We start from the raw sequence: 13,942 nt of genomic DNA, 5'->3' as shown, positions 1-13,942 counted from the left end.
GGCCAGACCGAGGGCACAATGGGGGCAGGAAGGGCTGTCCCCAACCGGCTCGTTTTTGCATCTGGAGGTCTTCCTCTGTTCTGGATGTTATCCCTTTGGCTTTGATCTGTGGGGGAGAATGGTGCCGGGAGCGCTGTCCTGGCAGCTGCTGGCTGCTCCCAGTTAGGACTTCTCCAGCTGAGGTTGTGTGTTGCCACTCTCCCTAGACGTCCTCAGGCCACTCAGGTCACGTGTCCAGGTCCTGGGCAGGTGTGGGGCTCCCGTTGATCTGCTGCTGCCGTGTGGGCCATGGTGCTGCACGGCTGCGAAGCACGGAGTCCTTCGTGTCCTAAGATGATGACCCTTAGATGGAGCCGGAGCCCCCCTGCTTCCCGGGGTTGTCATGGAATGGGGTTTGCATGGGACCTTCTAGATGTTTTGTTGTACAGCTCTGGAAATAGCCTGGGCATCTCAGGGTGCGTCGTGGTGCTGCCAGGCTGTACCCATCCGTGCTGGAGAGTGCATATCCGGGGCGGACCTGTGGCGGCGGGCCCATACCCCTGGGGCCTGCAGGGCATTGCCGGTGTCCCTTGGTGCGTGTGTCCCTCGTCTGCCACTAGCATCCCCCACAGTCCCCCTACTCTCTTGGTCCCTGTGCTCCCAACTGCACATGGAAATGTCAAACAGTAGACAAAATATAAAATATACGGAACAGAGGAAAAAACACACCCCATCACTCAGCCTCTATGGGCTAAGAGCCCCGAATATTAGCTGTTGTCCTTTGCATGTGTTGTCTTTGGTGAGGGGGTCCTGCTGGGCCACCCCCATGGGCTCTGGAGCCAGACATGTGGCTGAGGTCTTGGGTCTGTGACGTGAGGCTCCGAAACGCTCACGCGAGTGCTGCATGCCGACCACGGAGAGCAGGCATTTCGACTCAGGAGAACGTTCTGGCCCATGTCCACCACACCTGTGTGCAACCCACCGTGGGGTGGCCTGCTGCCGCCCCGGGGAGGCTGGATCCCATTCCGCACGCATGCTGCCCACTTGGGTTTCCTCCTCTGGACCGCTGCTTCGCCTGCCCCCCCCCCCCTTTTCTCCCGGGCTTTGCTCTCGCTGGTCACACGGGGCCTTTGTTTCCTGCCACGCGTGTCGGCAGTCATTTCCTAGGCGGCTGCTGGCTTCGTACTCTGGCGTCTTGTTGAAGAAATCCTTCCTGTGGTCAAGTGCACGGTACGCATTCACCTTTCCCTCCTCTGCTGCCTTCCCATTAGTCCATCCAGGAGTCCGGTGCTTGCTTCTGACCCCCCGGTCTGCGGTTCCCGTGAAAGTGCTGTAGATGCTGGTGGCCAGCACTCTGCCCCCCCGGGGTGGGTGCCCACTCGTCTGTCCCTCGGGGCGAGCACCCAGGGGTGCAGACCTGTCCTGTGGCCCCACAGTCCGTGTTACTACAGCTGTAGAATAATTCTTCATTTCCAGGAAGGGACACAGCCCAACTTTGTCCTTCAGGAAAATCTTGGCCGTTTGCCCTTATGTATAAATACTAGGTGTTTATGGCTGGGGTCAGGACAGGAATGATACTGTGACGCGCTGGATTTCTGGACTTCTTGTGATGCAAGTTTCAAGTTACGAACTTGCCACTTGTCCAGCATTAGGTCTCTGCTGCTCTCTGTGTTGGCTAAAACCCAACTCTGACGCTGAGTACCCCTGTCCATGCGGCCCTGCAGCTGGAGGGCTCGCTCCCCAGCAAGACCGCCCTGGTCCGCGGGCTCCCGCAGGGGGCGTCCGTGCGACCGGTGTGGGCTGTGGTGGTGGCCCGCCTGGCTGCAACAGCAGACGGTCCTGTTGACCTCTCTCGCTCAGTCACTCACGAGATGGCTCCTAGAATGCTGAGATGTGCTGCCGTTGGGATTTTATAGTTTGATTATAAAGGGTACAAAGCAGGGCCCCAGGGCGAGGCCTGGGGAGCCCGGAGCGCTGAGCCGCGTGCTCTCTGGAACGCCATGTGTCACCCTCCTGGCCCATCTGAGCCAGCGCTGACGTGCAGTGGGGTGTCATTGCGTCGTCCCTGGGATTGCTGGCCATGTGCGCGGTGTGACCATCCCCCTTGTGTCAACCCCCGTGTGGCAGCAGCTCCTGGGAACGACAGTCCGCACCCCACCCCGTGGGGAGTTTCAAGGGCTCCAAGGCTCCCTGCGCGAACTAGGGAGATGGCAAGCAGGCCACCGGACAGCAGATGCCTTCCCACCGGGTGCTGACTCTCTCCCCGGGGGCCAGCTCTTGGAACGTCCAGTACCTGGTACTTGGTCCTTTGACGCGGCTATAAATGGTGTCTCTTTAAATCACTCCAGGGTCAGGAACGTAGAGCAGTGCAGTCAGCTTTGCTCCCGGGAATCCGCTCATCCCTGCCTGAGCTCCATATCCTTTGTGAACCTTCTATGGTCCCGCTGCTGGGACTTTTGTTCCCTGGGTCTCCTGTGTTGAGGTGAGGAGAGCAGGACCACGGCCCTCGTCCCCAACCTCACTGACGGTTTCCCGAGTGCAGCCGCTGTGGTCGAGGCCGAGCTGCTCTGGGGGGTTCAGTGTGAACAGACCAAAGCCTCTGCCCTCGTGGAGCTTCTGTCCGGGTGGAGGAAGCACTGGAGAAAGGCAAGAAGCAGAAAGTGTGGGGGCTGGGCAGGCCTTGCTGAGGTGGTGCTGTGAGCAACTGAAGGCTCGAAGGAGCCAGCCTTACAGATACCTGGAGAGAAAAGAAAGTGCCAAGGCCCTGGGGCAGGGCTTTGGCTAAGGCGTGGGGAGCGGCAGATGGGACATGGGAGCACCTTGGCATCCACCCGAAGATGTGTGCTGGCGGGCAGAGGGCGCCTCTACCAGCATTTCTCTGAGGGCCGTGGTGGGGCTGCCGGAGAGGTGAAGGGCTTCCCAGTGAGCTGAGCGGGAGGCCCCCCCAGTGAGCTGAGCCGGAGGCCCCAGCCTCTGCCCCAGCTGGGATCTGAGCTGTGCGTGCAGGGTTGCGGGGAGACAGAAAGGGGCCCATAGAAGGCCCATGGGGCTGGGTTTGGGCAAGTGGAGGTCGAGTTGCCTGTGAAGCACCCCGAGGTGGGGGGCAGTGGGCAGAGGAACGTCAGGGTAGGTTGAGGCTGGAAATGCACCCTAGGGGGTCGCCAGCATGCAGGGGAGTCCTGCAGGCAGGAGGTGCTCACTGGGCAGTGAGGTCAGGATGGCGGGTGCTGGAGAGGTGCCAGGAGGAGGGGCAGGTGTGCGGGACAGAAGTTTGGCCAGAAGTCACCCCAGATGGGAGCTGGGTCTCCTCACATAGTCTCCTTTGGTGGATTCTGCACAGTTATGTTCTCGACGTGCCGTCTCCACGGGGCTCCCGCTGCTGGCCGGGCGTAGACGCCTTCTTGCAGAAGCCCATCTGCTGTTGGCAGATAATAAAGGGACTGGAGTGTTTGCTCTTTGCGAGTCTGAAGAAGGTAAATTCTAGTATGAGCCTGATGTTTTCAACAGTTACAGGGCTGTTACTTCTCTTGTTCTTCAGCCACTTGGGGAGGGGTCTTTCTTTCCAGTATTTTCTTTTTTTTAAAAGATCTTAAGTCCTCTCCACACCCACCACAGGGCTCAAACCCAAAACCCTGAGGTCCAACCACATGCTCCGCCGACTGAGCAGGCCAGGCGCCCCTCTTTTTTTCAGAAGGGTCTGGGGTGCCCTCCCGCTCCCTGACATCTTGCTGTGGCTCCTACCTTCTCAGCTCCTCGGGGCTGTCATCTTTCTGAACAAGAAGGTGAAGCTGGAAGCTCACCCGAAGCGTCCGGCGTGAAGTGCTGAGTGTGACTGAGGGGACTTCCGTGGTTTCTCTCCTTCGTGTCTTCCCTGCCATGGACTGACTTCCCGTCGGGCATGAGCACAGAGCCCGGGCGTCTGCCGCCCTTGCTCCTGAGTCCCGACCCAGGGCCCCTGATGCCCTCAGAGGGGTTTTATTTGGAAGTATTTCTTTAGGGCTCTGTGACCCGTTTTCCTCTGGGCGGGGGGGGGTCTGTCTGCTCTTGGACGTGGCCCTGGGTCCCGTGCTGGTCCCGTGTGGTGCACTTCTCTGCAGCTAGGAAATCGCTCGGGCTTTACCAATCTTAAAAATGTTTTATTAGGTGAGGATCCCAGCAGTGACCCAAGTGTACAGTTCAGGGGCACTGAGCACTCCCACACTCCTAGTAACCCCACGCTTTTCATCATTAATTGGTCAGTAAAACCGTAAAAGGTTTCTCCTGGTTCACTTACTTCTACGGACGCTGATTGTGAGTTGGAGCAGCAGAGAGGCCTGGGAAGAACTGGATCTTGGTTGGTCTAGGACAGAGTCTGGTGTAGGGGCTGCACCCCTGTGTGAGTCCAAGACTGTGTGTGAAGGGTCCGCCCTTAGCAGAGGTGGGGGTCAAGCCCATGTGGGGTCCCACTGTAGCCAGGTGGGTGTTGGGGGGGTGGAGAGGAGACAGGACACTGCGTCTGTTCCTTCCCTGGCCCAGAGAGGTTTCTCATCTGTCAGCTAATATAAGTTGGAACCCAACTTCTTAATAAGCTTCTGTTGAAGCAATGAATGTCTCGGGTCTAGTCTGGGGCAGAGGGGTGGGGGGTGGGGGACGGGCTGTCACTGGGAAAAAAGAATACTGCTTTACACTTGACCCCGTAAGTAACACCGTAATTCAGAAATTGAAAGGAAAATAGGTAACGTCACAAAAATTAGATTTTTTTTTTTTAAATTAAAAAAATTTTGAGAGCACGTGAGCAAGCCGGCGGAAGGGTGCAGAGGGAGAGAATCTCAAACAAAATCCCCCCCTTCCCGAATGTGAAGCCCAATGTGGGGCTCAGTCTTGTGACCCTGAGATCATGACCTGAGCCGAAACCAAGAATCCTGATGCTTAACCGACTGAGCCACCCAGGCACCCTAAGAAACAGAGATTTAAATTCTCCCGAAGAGGTAGACAGCCTGGATGACCCATCACCAAGGACGCAGGAGGCGCAGAGTGCACGCTTCCCCCACGGAATCACCTGTGTTCAGAACAGCCCACCCATGTGGCATTCTTCAGCACAGACCACAGCGTAAGCCACACAACTAGTCATTGTGAATTTTAAAAGACCAAAACAATGAAGTATGTTCGTTAACTCCAGCAGAATTATTTCCCCGCGGCAGAATGAAGTCTGGACGCCCCCGCCTCCGGAAAGAACAACTCTCTGAACAGCATGTGGGTCAGGAGGAGTGAAAATTGAAAGTACACCAATGTTTGTGGGACACAGCAAAGCCCAGAGCCTCACACATCTGCACAGAAAAGAAGGCCTCTATCTTAAAAACTAGAGAAAAGAGCAAACAAAACACAAAGAAGAAAAAGGAAAATCAGCAAAAGAGAAAACAGAAAACCCAAAAGTTCTTTGAAAAGATCACGAAGTTGACAAACCCACAGTTAGACTGGCCAACAAAGAACACACATCACCAAAATCACGTGGGAGAGGGGACAGCGCTACCCCTCCCCTCACGGAACTAAGCGTCAGGACTCTCAGGGAATGTTAGGAAAACAACCCTGGCCAGTTCCTAGAAAGGCACAAATCACGTAAATGGACTCAGAAGGAAACAGTAAATCAGAATAGACTGTAGCAAGAAATCAAACTGATACGAGGTCTGAAGTCTTCATGCAGAGGAAGAGCCCAGCAGCTCCACCGAGCATTCTGTCCATGACACCACTCACTCACAAACTAGGAAAAAAACAGAGGGAGCTTCCCCACCCCTCCTGAGAGGCGAGTGTTGTCCCGACACCAAAGCCACAGACGTCACGAAAGAAGACTAGAGATCAGTGTCCCTTGTGAACCGTGAGATGTCAAATTCGCAACAAAAGATCAGTAACCCAAGTACGGCAACATCATGCAGCATGACCAAATATTTATCACAGGAATGTCAGTCGGCTAGACATGCAACAATCAACAAACATTGTAGCCCATCCTCATGGAGTAAAGGACAAAATCCACAGGATCAGCTCAATGGAAGCAGCAAAACACTGGACAAACCCAAACACACCCATAAGAAGTGTCCAATCACGAACAGAAGGCAGCTTCCTGGGCCTCAGGATAAAAGACACCCGCATGAAGGTCTCAACAGCAGAGCATCCGATGGCGACAGACCTGGTGCTCGAGGCAGTAAGTCAGACCCCAGCCGCTCCAGACTCACAGTGCCTGCCGGGCTGCTTCCTCCTGGAGGCCCCGGAGAGCCTGCTTCCCCGCCCAGTCCTCCTGCCAGAGGTGCCCTCGTTCCTTGGCTCCTGATGTCCTTCCCATATATTCCAACACCAGCAGCTGTGGGTGGAAGCCTCCCATGGTCTCCCACCTGCCCCCGGAGCCCCCTCTTCCACTGTTAAGGACCTCTGTAATGACACTGGGTCCACCTCGAAAATCCACGTTAGTCCCACTGTCTGGGCCAGCCGATTAGCAACCTCTACTCCCTTTTGCGGTGTGGCTGAACACGGTCGTGATTGTAGAGGTGAGGACGGCTATCCCTCTGAGAGCATTATTCTGTCACAGTGTCCGAATTCATGGTGACCGACTGAACACTCACCTCTAAAACCAGGAGTGAGGCGAGGCATGTCTGCACTTGCCCCTGTACTCGGCGTGGTACTGGACGTGCAGTAAGACCAAAGAAACCACAAAAAAACCACAATAGAATGCAAACTAGAAAGGAAGAAGGAAAAATGTCCTTATTCATAGACTAGATGACCCCATAAGGAGCTAATCCTAGGGATCCAGATATACGTACGAACCCAGGACTGATAAGTTTGTTTAGCCAAGTCCAGGATACAAGATTAGTGAAAAAAAAAATCCATTCTATTTCTACATGCTAATAACTGGAAATGGAATTAAGATGATTCCATTCACGGTAACGCAAAAACTAATAAAATACTTAGAAATTACTTTATCGGAAACAGTGCAAGATTTATAAAGATCTAAGTAAATGGAAAGGTGCTCTGTATCCCTTGATTAAAAGATTTTTGTGATCCAGTGTGAGGCACACAGAAAGCATGAGCCAGAAAAGAAAAAAATAATAGAGTGGAACTTAGTCAAAATAAACTTTTGCATTTTAAGAGACAGTATGTCTTTTTTTTTTTTCTCAAAGTAGGCTCTACAGCCAGCATGGAGCCCCATGCGGGGCTTGAACTCACGACCCGGAGATGGAGACCTGAGCTGAGATCAAGAGTCTGACGCTTAACTGACTGAGCCACCCAGGTGCCCCATTTTTTAAAATATGGATAACCCATAAACTGAGAAAAATATTTGCAAATATTATACCTGATGACCTATAATCCATAAAGTCTTGGAACTCAGAAAACTTAAGAGCGAGCGAGACTTAGATAGAGCTCGCACCCAGGACGACAGAGCTGAGCGCCCTGGGAAACGGTGCTGAGCGTTAGTTGTCAGACACAGACTCAGAATAGCCGGGCGTGTAAAACTGCACGCCCAATGCTGGGCAGGATGTGCAACCACTGGAACGCTCGTACTTCCAAAGATTTTTAAAAAGTTAGACCTAAGGGGTGCCTGGCAGGCTCAGTCAGTGGAGTGTGCAGCTCTGGATCTTGGGGTCGTGAGTTTGAGCCCCACGTTGGGTGCAGAGATGACTTAAAATCTTTAAAAGTTACACCTAAATACCACGTGAGCCAGCAACTCCACTTGTAAGAATCTACCCAAGAAGCATGAAACACGTCCATATGAAGAGTCGTAGACAAATGCTGGCAACAATGTCCCAGTAGCCCCCAGATGGAACAATCCAGACGTCTGTCAGCTCAGCGGGTGAACGGATCCAGCGGCGGCCCATCCCTGCCATGGCCTGCTGTTCGGCCACAGCTCGGCTCGAAGGACTCCAGGCTGCTATGTGGGTGAGCGCAGAAAGCCCGCCCACTGGCCACGGGGAGACCCACGAGCTCCCGAGGCTGGAGCAGGGGGCCGTGTACCTGGTCCCAGTAAGGCCATTTTAGGGGAGGACTGTCGGTGGCGGCGTCGCACTTGTCAACGCCCTTCAGAAGTTCTCAGCCTATACAGACGGAAGGAAAGTGGAACAGAGGAAGACAAGAGGGAACAGTATCAAAAAGTTAGAAGCCATCCAGGAAAAACTCCACAGCGTGCACAAGATCGTGACAGAGGCGTATGGAAATGCTGAGCGACACCAGGGGAGCTCTGAGGAGGAGACTGTGCACCACGTGCGGGGGCGTGGGGTCCGTCCTGCACAAACTTCGGCACAACCCACACTCCCACAGGCTCTGGTTTCGGTTCAGACACTGGCGAGCTGCTTGCTCGGCCTAGGAGGGCTCGCACGGGGTCCTGCACACGTTCCCCCACCCCCAGGCTCGTGGGCAGGGGACCCAACGTGTTCCCAGGGTGCTTCAAGAGCATTATGTTTAAGTCCACGTGCCATAGTGGCCGTGAAGCCACCAAGACTGAGAAGTCCAGCTCAACGCAGAACGTCTTGGGAAACCGTGTTAAAATGAACTCTTGCCAGAAATGACGGAGAGAGCGGAAAGGCACGCTCCGGGGCACAAGGATACGCTGCCCACGTACGCCTGGTGAAGGACTTGCATCCCTCCCCCACCCGCCCACCGCCGGCCGATGAGCCTGAGGGGCCGTGGTCCCGCTGGTGTTGGGAGAAGACCAACGGAAGGAAAGCCACCATCCACTCACCTTCGGGCCTTGGGAACAGACAGAGTGGCGGTGGGGTGTGCAGGACACTCCTCGGCCCCAGAATGTGGTGACCTGCTAACTACTTGGGAAGGCTCGACCTCACCTGCCGAGAAGACACGCACCTGGATCCCAGTAAGTCCACCGAGGGCCCACAAGCTCGCGGCACTGTCCACGGGCAGTAGGTGGGTGAGTGCATCCTAAGGCGCGAGCGAGGATGTGGGGACAGCTGTGTGTACGAGCTGGCTGAATCGCACGTCACACAAGCAGCCAGACCCGGCGCTTGCGTGGGTCCCCACACACCTGACGCCAGACGCCTCGGGGAGACCCTCAGGGGGCCGACTCCCTGAGTGGTGGGGGCTGACTACGGGTGTTGCTGCAGCGAGCACTCGCCCCAGCGGCCAGGTCCCGTGGAGTGTTTCGGCCATGCAGGCCCAGCCGGGGTTTACAGAAAGAGCCCTGTCCCCTCCTGCCGCACACCCTCCCTTCCCAGCCGGGCCGAGAGCTTGGCGGAACGTGCTGAGTCGGCACTTTGTGCTCTGTAAACGCGTGTTTACCGTGTCAATTTCTGGGCGTGCACTTTCTCTGGCAGATCTATAATTTCTCAGAACAGAGGCTGAGAACCGACCTGGAAATCAATCAAAGCTCAATAAAGGGACAGATAAAGCCGCCCCCACCCCTGGCACCAGGAGCTGTGGGCCAGACAGGGGCGAAGCGGGGGTGGGGGGAACGGAGAGGGGTGCTGTAGCTGCCCCCAAGCCCTCCCTGCCGCGCTGCCTCCGCCTGGCCAGGAAGTACACTGCAGAGTCTCCCGAACCTCCACCAACCCCTTCTCTCAAGGGGAGCCCGGCCGTGCCCTCGTCCACTCGCCTCTGCCCTGCTGATCAAGTCACCTCTTCCTGGGGGCTGGCCACGCGCAGTGCAGCCCTCCAGCCCTGCCTCTACCGAGGACCCCTCCCCGGCTGTGGCAGCCGCGCCCAGGGTGGGTGGATGAGGGTGCGGCCGGGCTCCCTTTGCTCGAGCAGCCAGAGGCCATGCTGGCTGTCAACTTTCTTCCCCGCCTGACCTGGGGCTGACCTCAGGCCATGCACTGGGCGGTCATCCTGTGCAGAACGGGCTGGTCATGGCCCCCCAGGAGCTCTGGAGGACAGCTTGGGTCCCAGAGCAGGTGGAGGCTGGTTCTGTGGCCATAAGACCTGGCCCCCAAGGCCAGGCCTCCCTCCACTCTTTCTGGGAGGGCAGTGCTAGGGAAAGCAAACACGAGGGGGCCGGGGGCCCTGCCGGGTGTTCCTAGAAAAGATTGGGGGGAGGAGGAGTGGTCAGACACCAGCTGACCCTGAGGTCCCAGAAACAGGCTGGGCGGGGCCCCGCGGAGTCCTAATGAGGACCCCACCCAGGTTGTTAGGAAATGGGCAGGGGGAAGGAGGGGGGTGGTCAGCGTGCCAGTCCCATCTCCCACTTAACTCCCACATGGCCGTCTGCTGAGCGGGAGGTCCCCCACAGCTGTCGGAGGGGCCCCCACCCAGGGTCTGGGGGCCAGCCAAACCTGAAGGTGGCTTTGGGGTGAACATGGCCCCCCAGCCTCTCCCCTGCGCCGTCTGCATCCTGGGCATTTGGGGCTGATGCTGGGCGCCGGGCACGAGAGGGTTAATGGAATCCGGGCCAGTGGGGCTGGGCTGGGCTGGCCAGCGACAGGGTGCTGGCTGCCCCAGCAGTGAGGGAATCAGAGGGCACGAGCAGCCGGCCCCAGCAGACGCACTCAGCTCGTGGCCCGCCTGTGGCCTTTCTGCACGCGGGATGGCCCCGATTAGAGGTGAGGTGCCCCCAGGGCCCCAGCCCCTCACTCTGGGGGCAGCTAACCCTGTGCCCCCCGAGCCCACGGGCAGCCCTAGGGAGGGCTCGGCCTGGGGTGGGCCAACAGCCGAGTGTTGCTGCTGCCGGCCGAGGGATGCGCCCTCAGGCTCCTCCACTCCCTCTGCCCACCTCCCCTCTGGCCCCAGGGCCCAGGCCGGGGCGCCGGGCAAGAACCCGAGTCTCCTCACAGCCCACCCCGGAGACCCTTCCCTGGGCTGGGCTGCTTCCCTCACAGCCCCTCACGGGCCAGGCCCCTGTCACCCCATCCCCCTTGGGGCCCAGGCCCGTCGGGGGGGGGGGGTGCATCCTCTAGTGCTGTCTCTGGCCTCACTCAGACACCCCGAACCCTCTGGCAGGGATGGGCCCCAATTTGGTGGGCAGCCCCGGGCGTGATGCAGGTTTTGGGGTGTTGGTGTGGGGCCCAGCGCCCTTTGTCCTGAAACACCCCTGACCCCTGGTGAGTTGAGGGTGTGTAGTCTCTGTCTGCCCTGAGGCAGGCGCCCTGCTCCTCTCCCTGCCCGAGAGCCGAGCTACGTTCCTGGACGTGGCGCACACACGCCAGGGAGCACACGGGCGAGGGCCCCCCAGTCCGGGAGCCTAACTGGGGTGGTGTGCGCCCGCTCACTGGCCAGCCCTCAAGGGCAGGAAGCACATACCTACTCAGGCCTTCCCCAGGCCCACCTGGCGGCAGGGCCCCACTCAGTGTCCACGTTGGGGACGCAGACGGCCATACGGCCGAATGGCCAGGCGCCCCTACCCTCAGTTCTCTCCAGACCAGGCATCACGACCCTGGCGGGCCTGGCCTGCAGGGTGGAAAGGGCAGTCGGTCGGTTCTGAGACGGACAACGTCCCGGCTGTCCTGCCCGGCTCTGCTTCCGACTCTGGCGGGGAGAGAGCGCAGCTCTGAGCTCCCCCCTTCCTCCGGGCCCTCAGCGGCACTGCCTCTTCCGGTCACGTGCTGCGGCCCGGGGCGAGCCCCACGAGTTCCACGCTGGAGCCATGTGCGGGCTGCGCCCTCGCCCCGGGGCTCACGCTCTCTGGCCCCTCTCCCTGCAGGAGGCCTGGCCCTGGCCGTGCTGCTAGTCTGCTGGGCAGCGCTGGGCCCCTGCGGCCCCGAGGGAGCGGAGCCCGGGGCTCCGGGGGCCGCCGAGAGCCTGCAGTGCCCGGCCATCTGCACCTGCGGCCACGACGACTACGTGGACGAGCTCAGCGTCTTCTGCAGCTCCCGGAACCTCACGCGGCTGCCCGACGCCATCCCGGACGGTGCCAGGGCCCTGTGGCTGGACGGCAACAATCTGTCCTCCGTCCCCGCGGCTGCCTTCCGCAATCTCTCCGGCCTCGCCTTCCTCAACCTGCAGGGCAGCGGGCTGGCCAGCCTGGAGCCGCAGGCACTGCTCGGCCTGCAGCAGCTCCGGCACCTGCACCTGGAGCGGAACCAGCTGCGCGGTCTAGCGGCCCGCACCTTCCTGCACACGCCGGGCCTGGCCTCCCTCGGCCTCAGCAACAACCTGCTCGGCCGGGTGGACGAGGGCCTCTTCCAGGGCCTGGCCGGCCTCTGGGACCTCAACCTCGGCTGGAACAGCCTGGCCGTGCTCCCCGACGCCGCCTTCCAAGGCCTGGCTAACCTGCGCGAGCTGGTGCTGGCAGGCAACAAGCTGGCCTACCTGCAGCCCCCGCTCTTCTGCGGCCTGGCCGAGCTCCGCGAGCTGGACCTGAGCAGGAACGCCCTGCGGAGCGTCAAGGCCAACGTGTTCGTCAAGCTGCCCAAGCTCCAGAAGCTCTACCTGGACCACAACCTCATCACTGCTGTGGCCCCCGGCGCCTTCCTGGGCATGAAGGCGCTGCGCTGGCTAGACCTGTCACACAACCGCGTGGGCGGCCTCCTGGAGGACACCTTCCCCGGCCTGCTGGGCCTGCACGTCCTGCGCCTCTCGCACAACGCCATTGCTGGCCTGCGGCCGCGCACCTTCAAAGACCTGCACTTCTTGGAGGAGCTGCAGCTCGGCCACAACCGCATCTGGCAGCTGCCCGACAAGGCCTTCGAGGGCCTGGGCCAGCTGGAGGTGCTCACGCTCAACGACAACCAGATCCGGGAGATGGAGGCAGGCGCCTTCCTCGGCCTCCTCAGCGTGGCCGTCATGAACCTCTCTGGGAACTGCCTGCGGACGCTCCCGCAGCAGGTGTTCCACGGCCTGGGCCGACTGCACAGCCTGCACCTGGAGCGCAGCTGCCTGGGCCGCATCCGGCCGCACGCCTTCGCGGGCCTCTCGGGCCTGCGCCGCCTCTTCCTCAAGGACAACGGCATTGTGGCCGTGGAGGAGGAGGGCCTGGGGGGGCTGGCGGAGCTGCTGGAGCTGGACCTCACAGCCAACCAGCTCACGCACCTGCCCGGCCAGGTCTTCCAGGGCCTCGGCAAGCTGGAGTACCTGCTCCTCTCCGGCAACCGGCTGGCGGCGCTGTCAGCGGACTCCCTGCGGCCCCTGCGGCGCGTCTTCTGGCTGGACGTCTCGCACAACCGCCTGGAGGCCCTGCCTGAGGCCGACCTGCCCCAACTGCGCTACCTGAGCCTCAGGAACAACTCCCTGCGGACCTTCACGCCACAGACCCCTGGCCTGGAGCGCCTGTGGCTCGAGGGCAACCCCTGGCACTGTGGCTGCCCCCTGCGGGCCCTGAGGGCGCTGGCCCTACAGCAGCCCAGCGTTGTCCCGCGCTTCATGCAGGCCGTGCCGGAGGGGGACGACGGCCAGCCACCCGTGTACGCCTACAACAACATCACCTGCGCCAGCCCCCCGGGCGTCTCGGGCCTCGACCTGCGTGACGTCGCCGAGGCTCACTTCGCTCACTGCTGACCGAGGCGCGCCTGGCCCGATGCTGCCCCGGGGTCACAACGGCGTCCCCCTCGGGGCGGGGGGGGACACGGTACAGCCACGGGGTCCTGCTGGCGTGGGCACCGCCACCACACGGGCCCCGGCCCCTCAGCCGTCCCTCATTAAAAGCCATCTGACACACGCGTGTGACCACAGCAGTGTAGCTTTGGCGGGGGAGGAAAGCTGGGCCCACGCCCTCAGCCCACGTCCCTCCCGGGATGCCCACCTGCATGGGAGGGGGAGCAGCACCCCCGACCGTTGTCCAGAGCCCCAGCACCTCAGCTATCCTCTCTGGCAGCGTCCTCGGAGGCCCTGGTCCTGGGAAGCTGGGCAGAGCTGGGGCGGCCACTGCTCGGGGCCAGTGTGGATGTGGGTTCTCACTCCCCGGCCCCCCGCCAACACCCCCCTCCCACCCCAGCAGCCCTGCCCCTGCCCTCTTGTTCCATGCCAGGAAGTGTCTGTCCACGGCACACTTGGACCCGTCACCCCTGCCCTGGGGGCCACCCTGTCTCCTCTGCTGACACCCCAACCTCTTCCCTTGGGA

At 60.0% G+C, this 13,942-nt stretch overlaps 1 protein-coding gene across 1 annotated transcript; it reads left to right on the top strand.

The window, feature by feature from the left end:
* The first annotated feature begins 63 nt into the window (after window positions 1–63).
* IGFALS (insulin like growth factor binding protein acid labile subunit) lies at window positions 64–13,535 on the top strand. Its single transcript, XM_054507432.2, has 2 exons — window positions 64–10,490; window positions 11,588–13,535. Exons 1-2 carry the CDS (start codon window positions 10,328–10,330, stop codon window positions 13,378–13,380), a joined length of 1,956 nt encoding a protein of 651 aa, XP_054363407.1. The 5' UTR covers window positions 64–10,327; the 3' UTR covers window positions 13,381–13,535.
* The last annotated feature ends 407 nt before the right edge of the window (window positions 13,536–13,942 follow it).

Source organism: Mirounga angustirostris, unplaced genomic scaffold, assembly GCF_029215605.1.
Source record: "Mirounga angustirostris isolate CCGP_5_RB_7025 unplaced genomic scaffold, mMirAng1.0.hap1 SCAF_5, whole genome shotgun sequence".
NCBI classification, from domain to species: Eukaryota; Metazoa; Chordata; class Mammalia; order Carnivora; family Phocidae; genus Mirounga; species Mirounga angustirostris.
The sequence above is the reverse complement of the archived record's forward strand: the minus strand, read 5'-3'. Positions and strand labels throughout refer to the sequence as shown.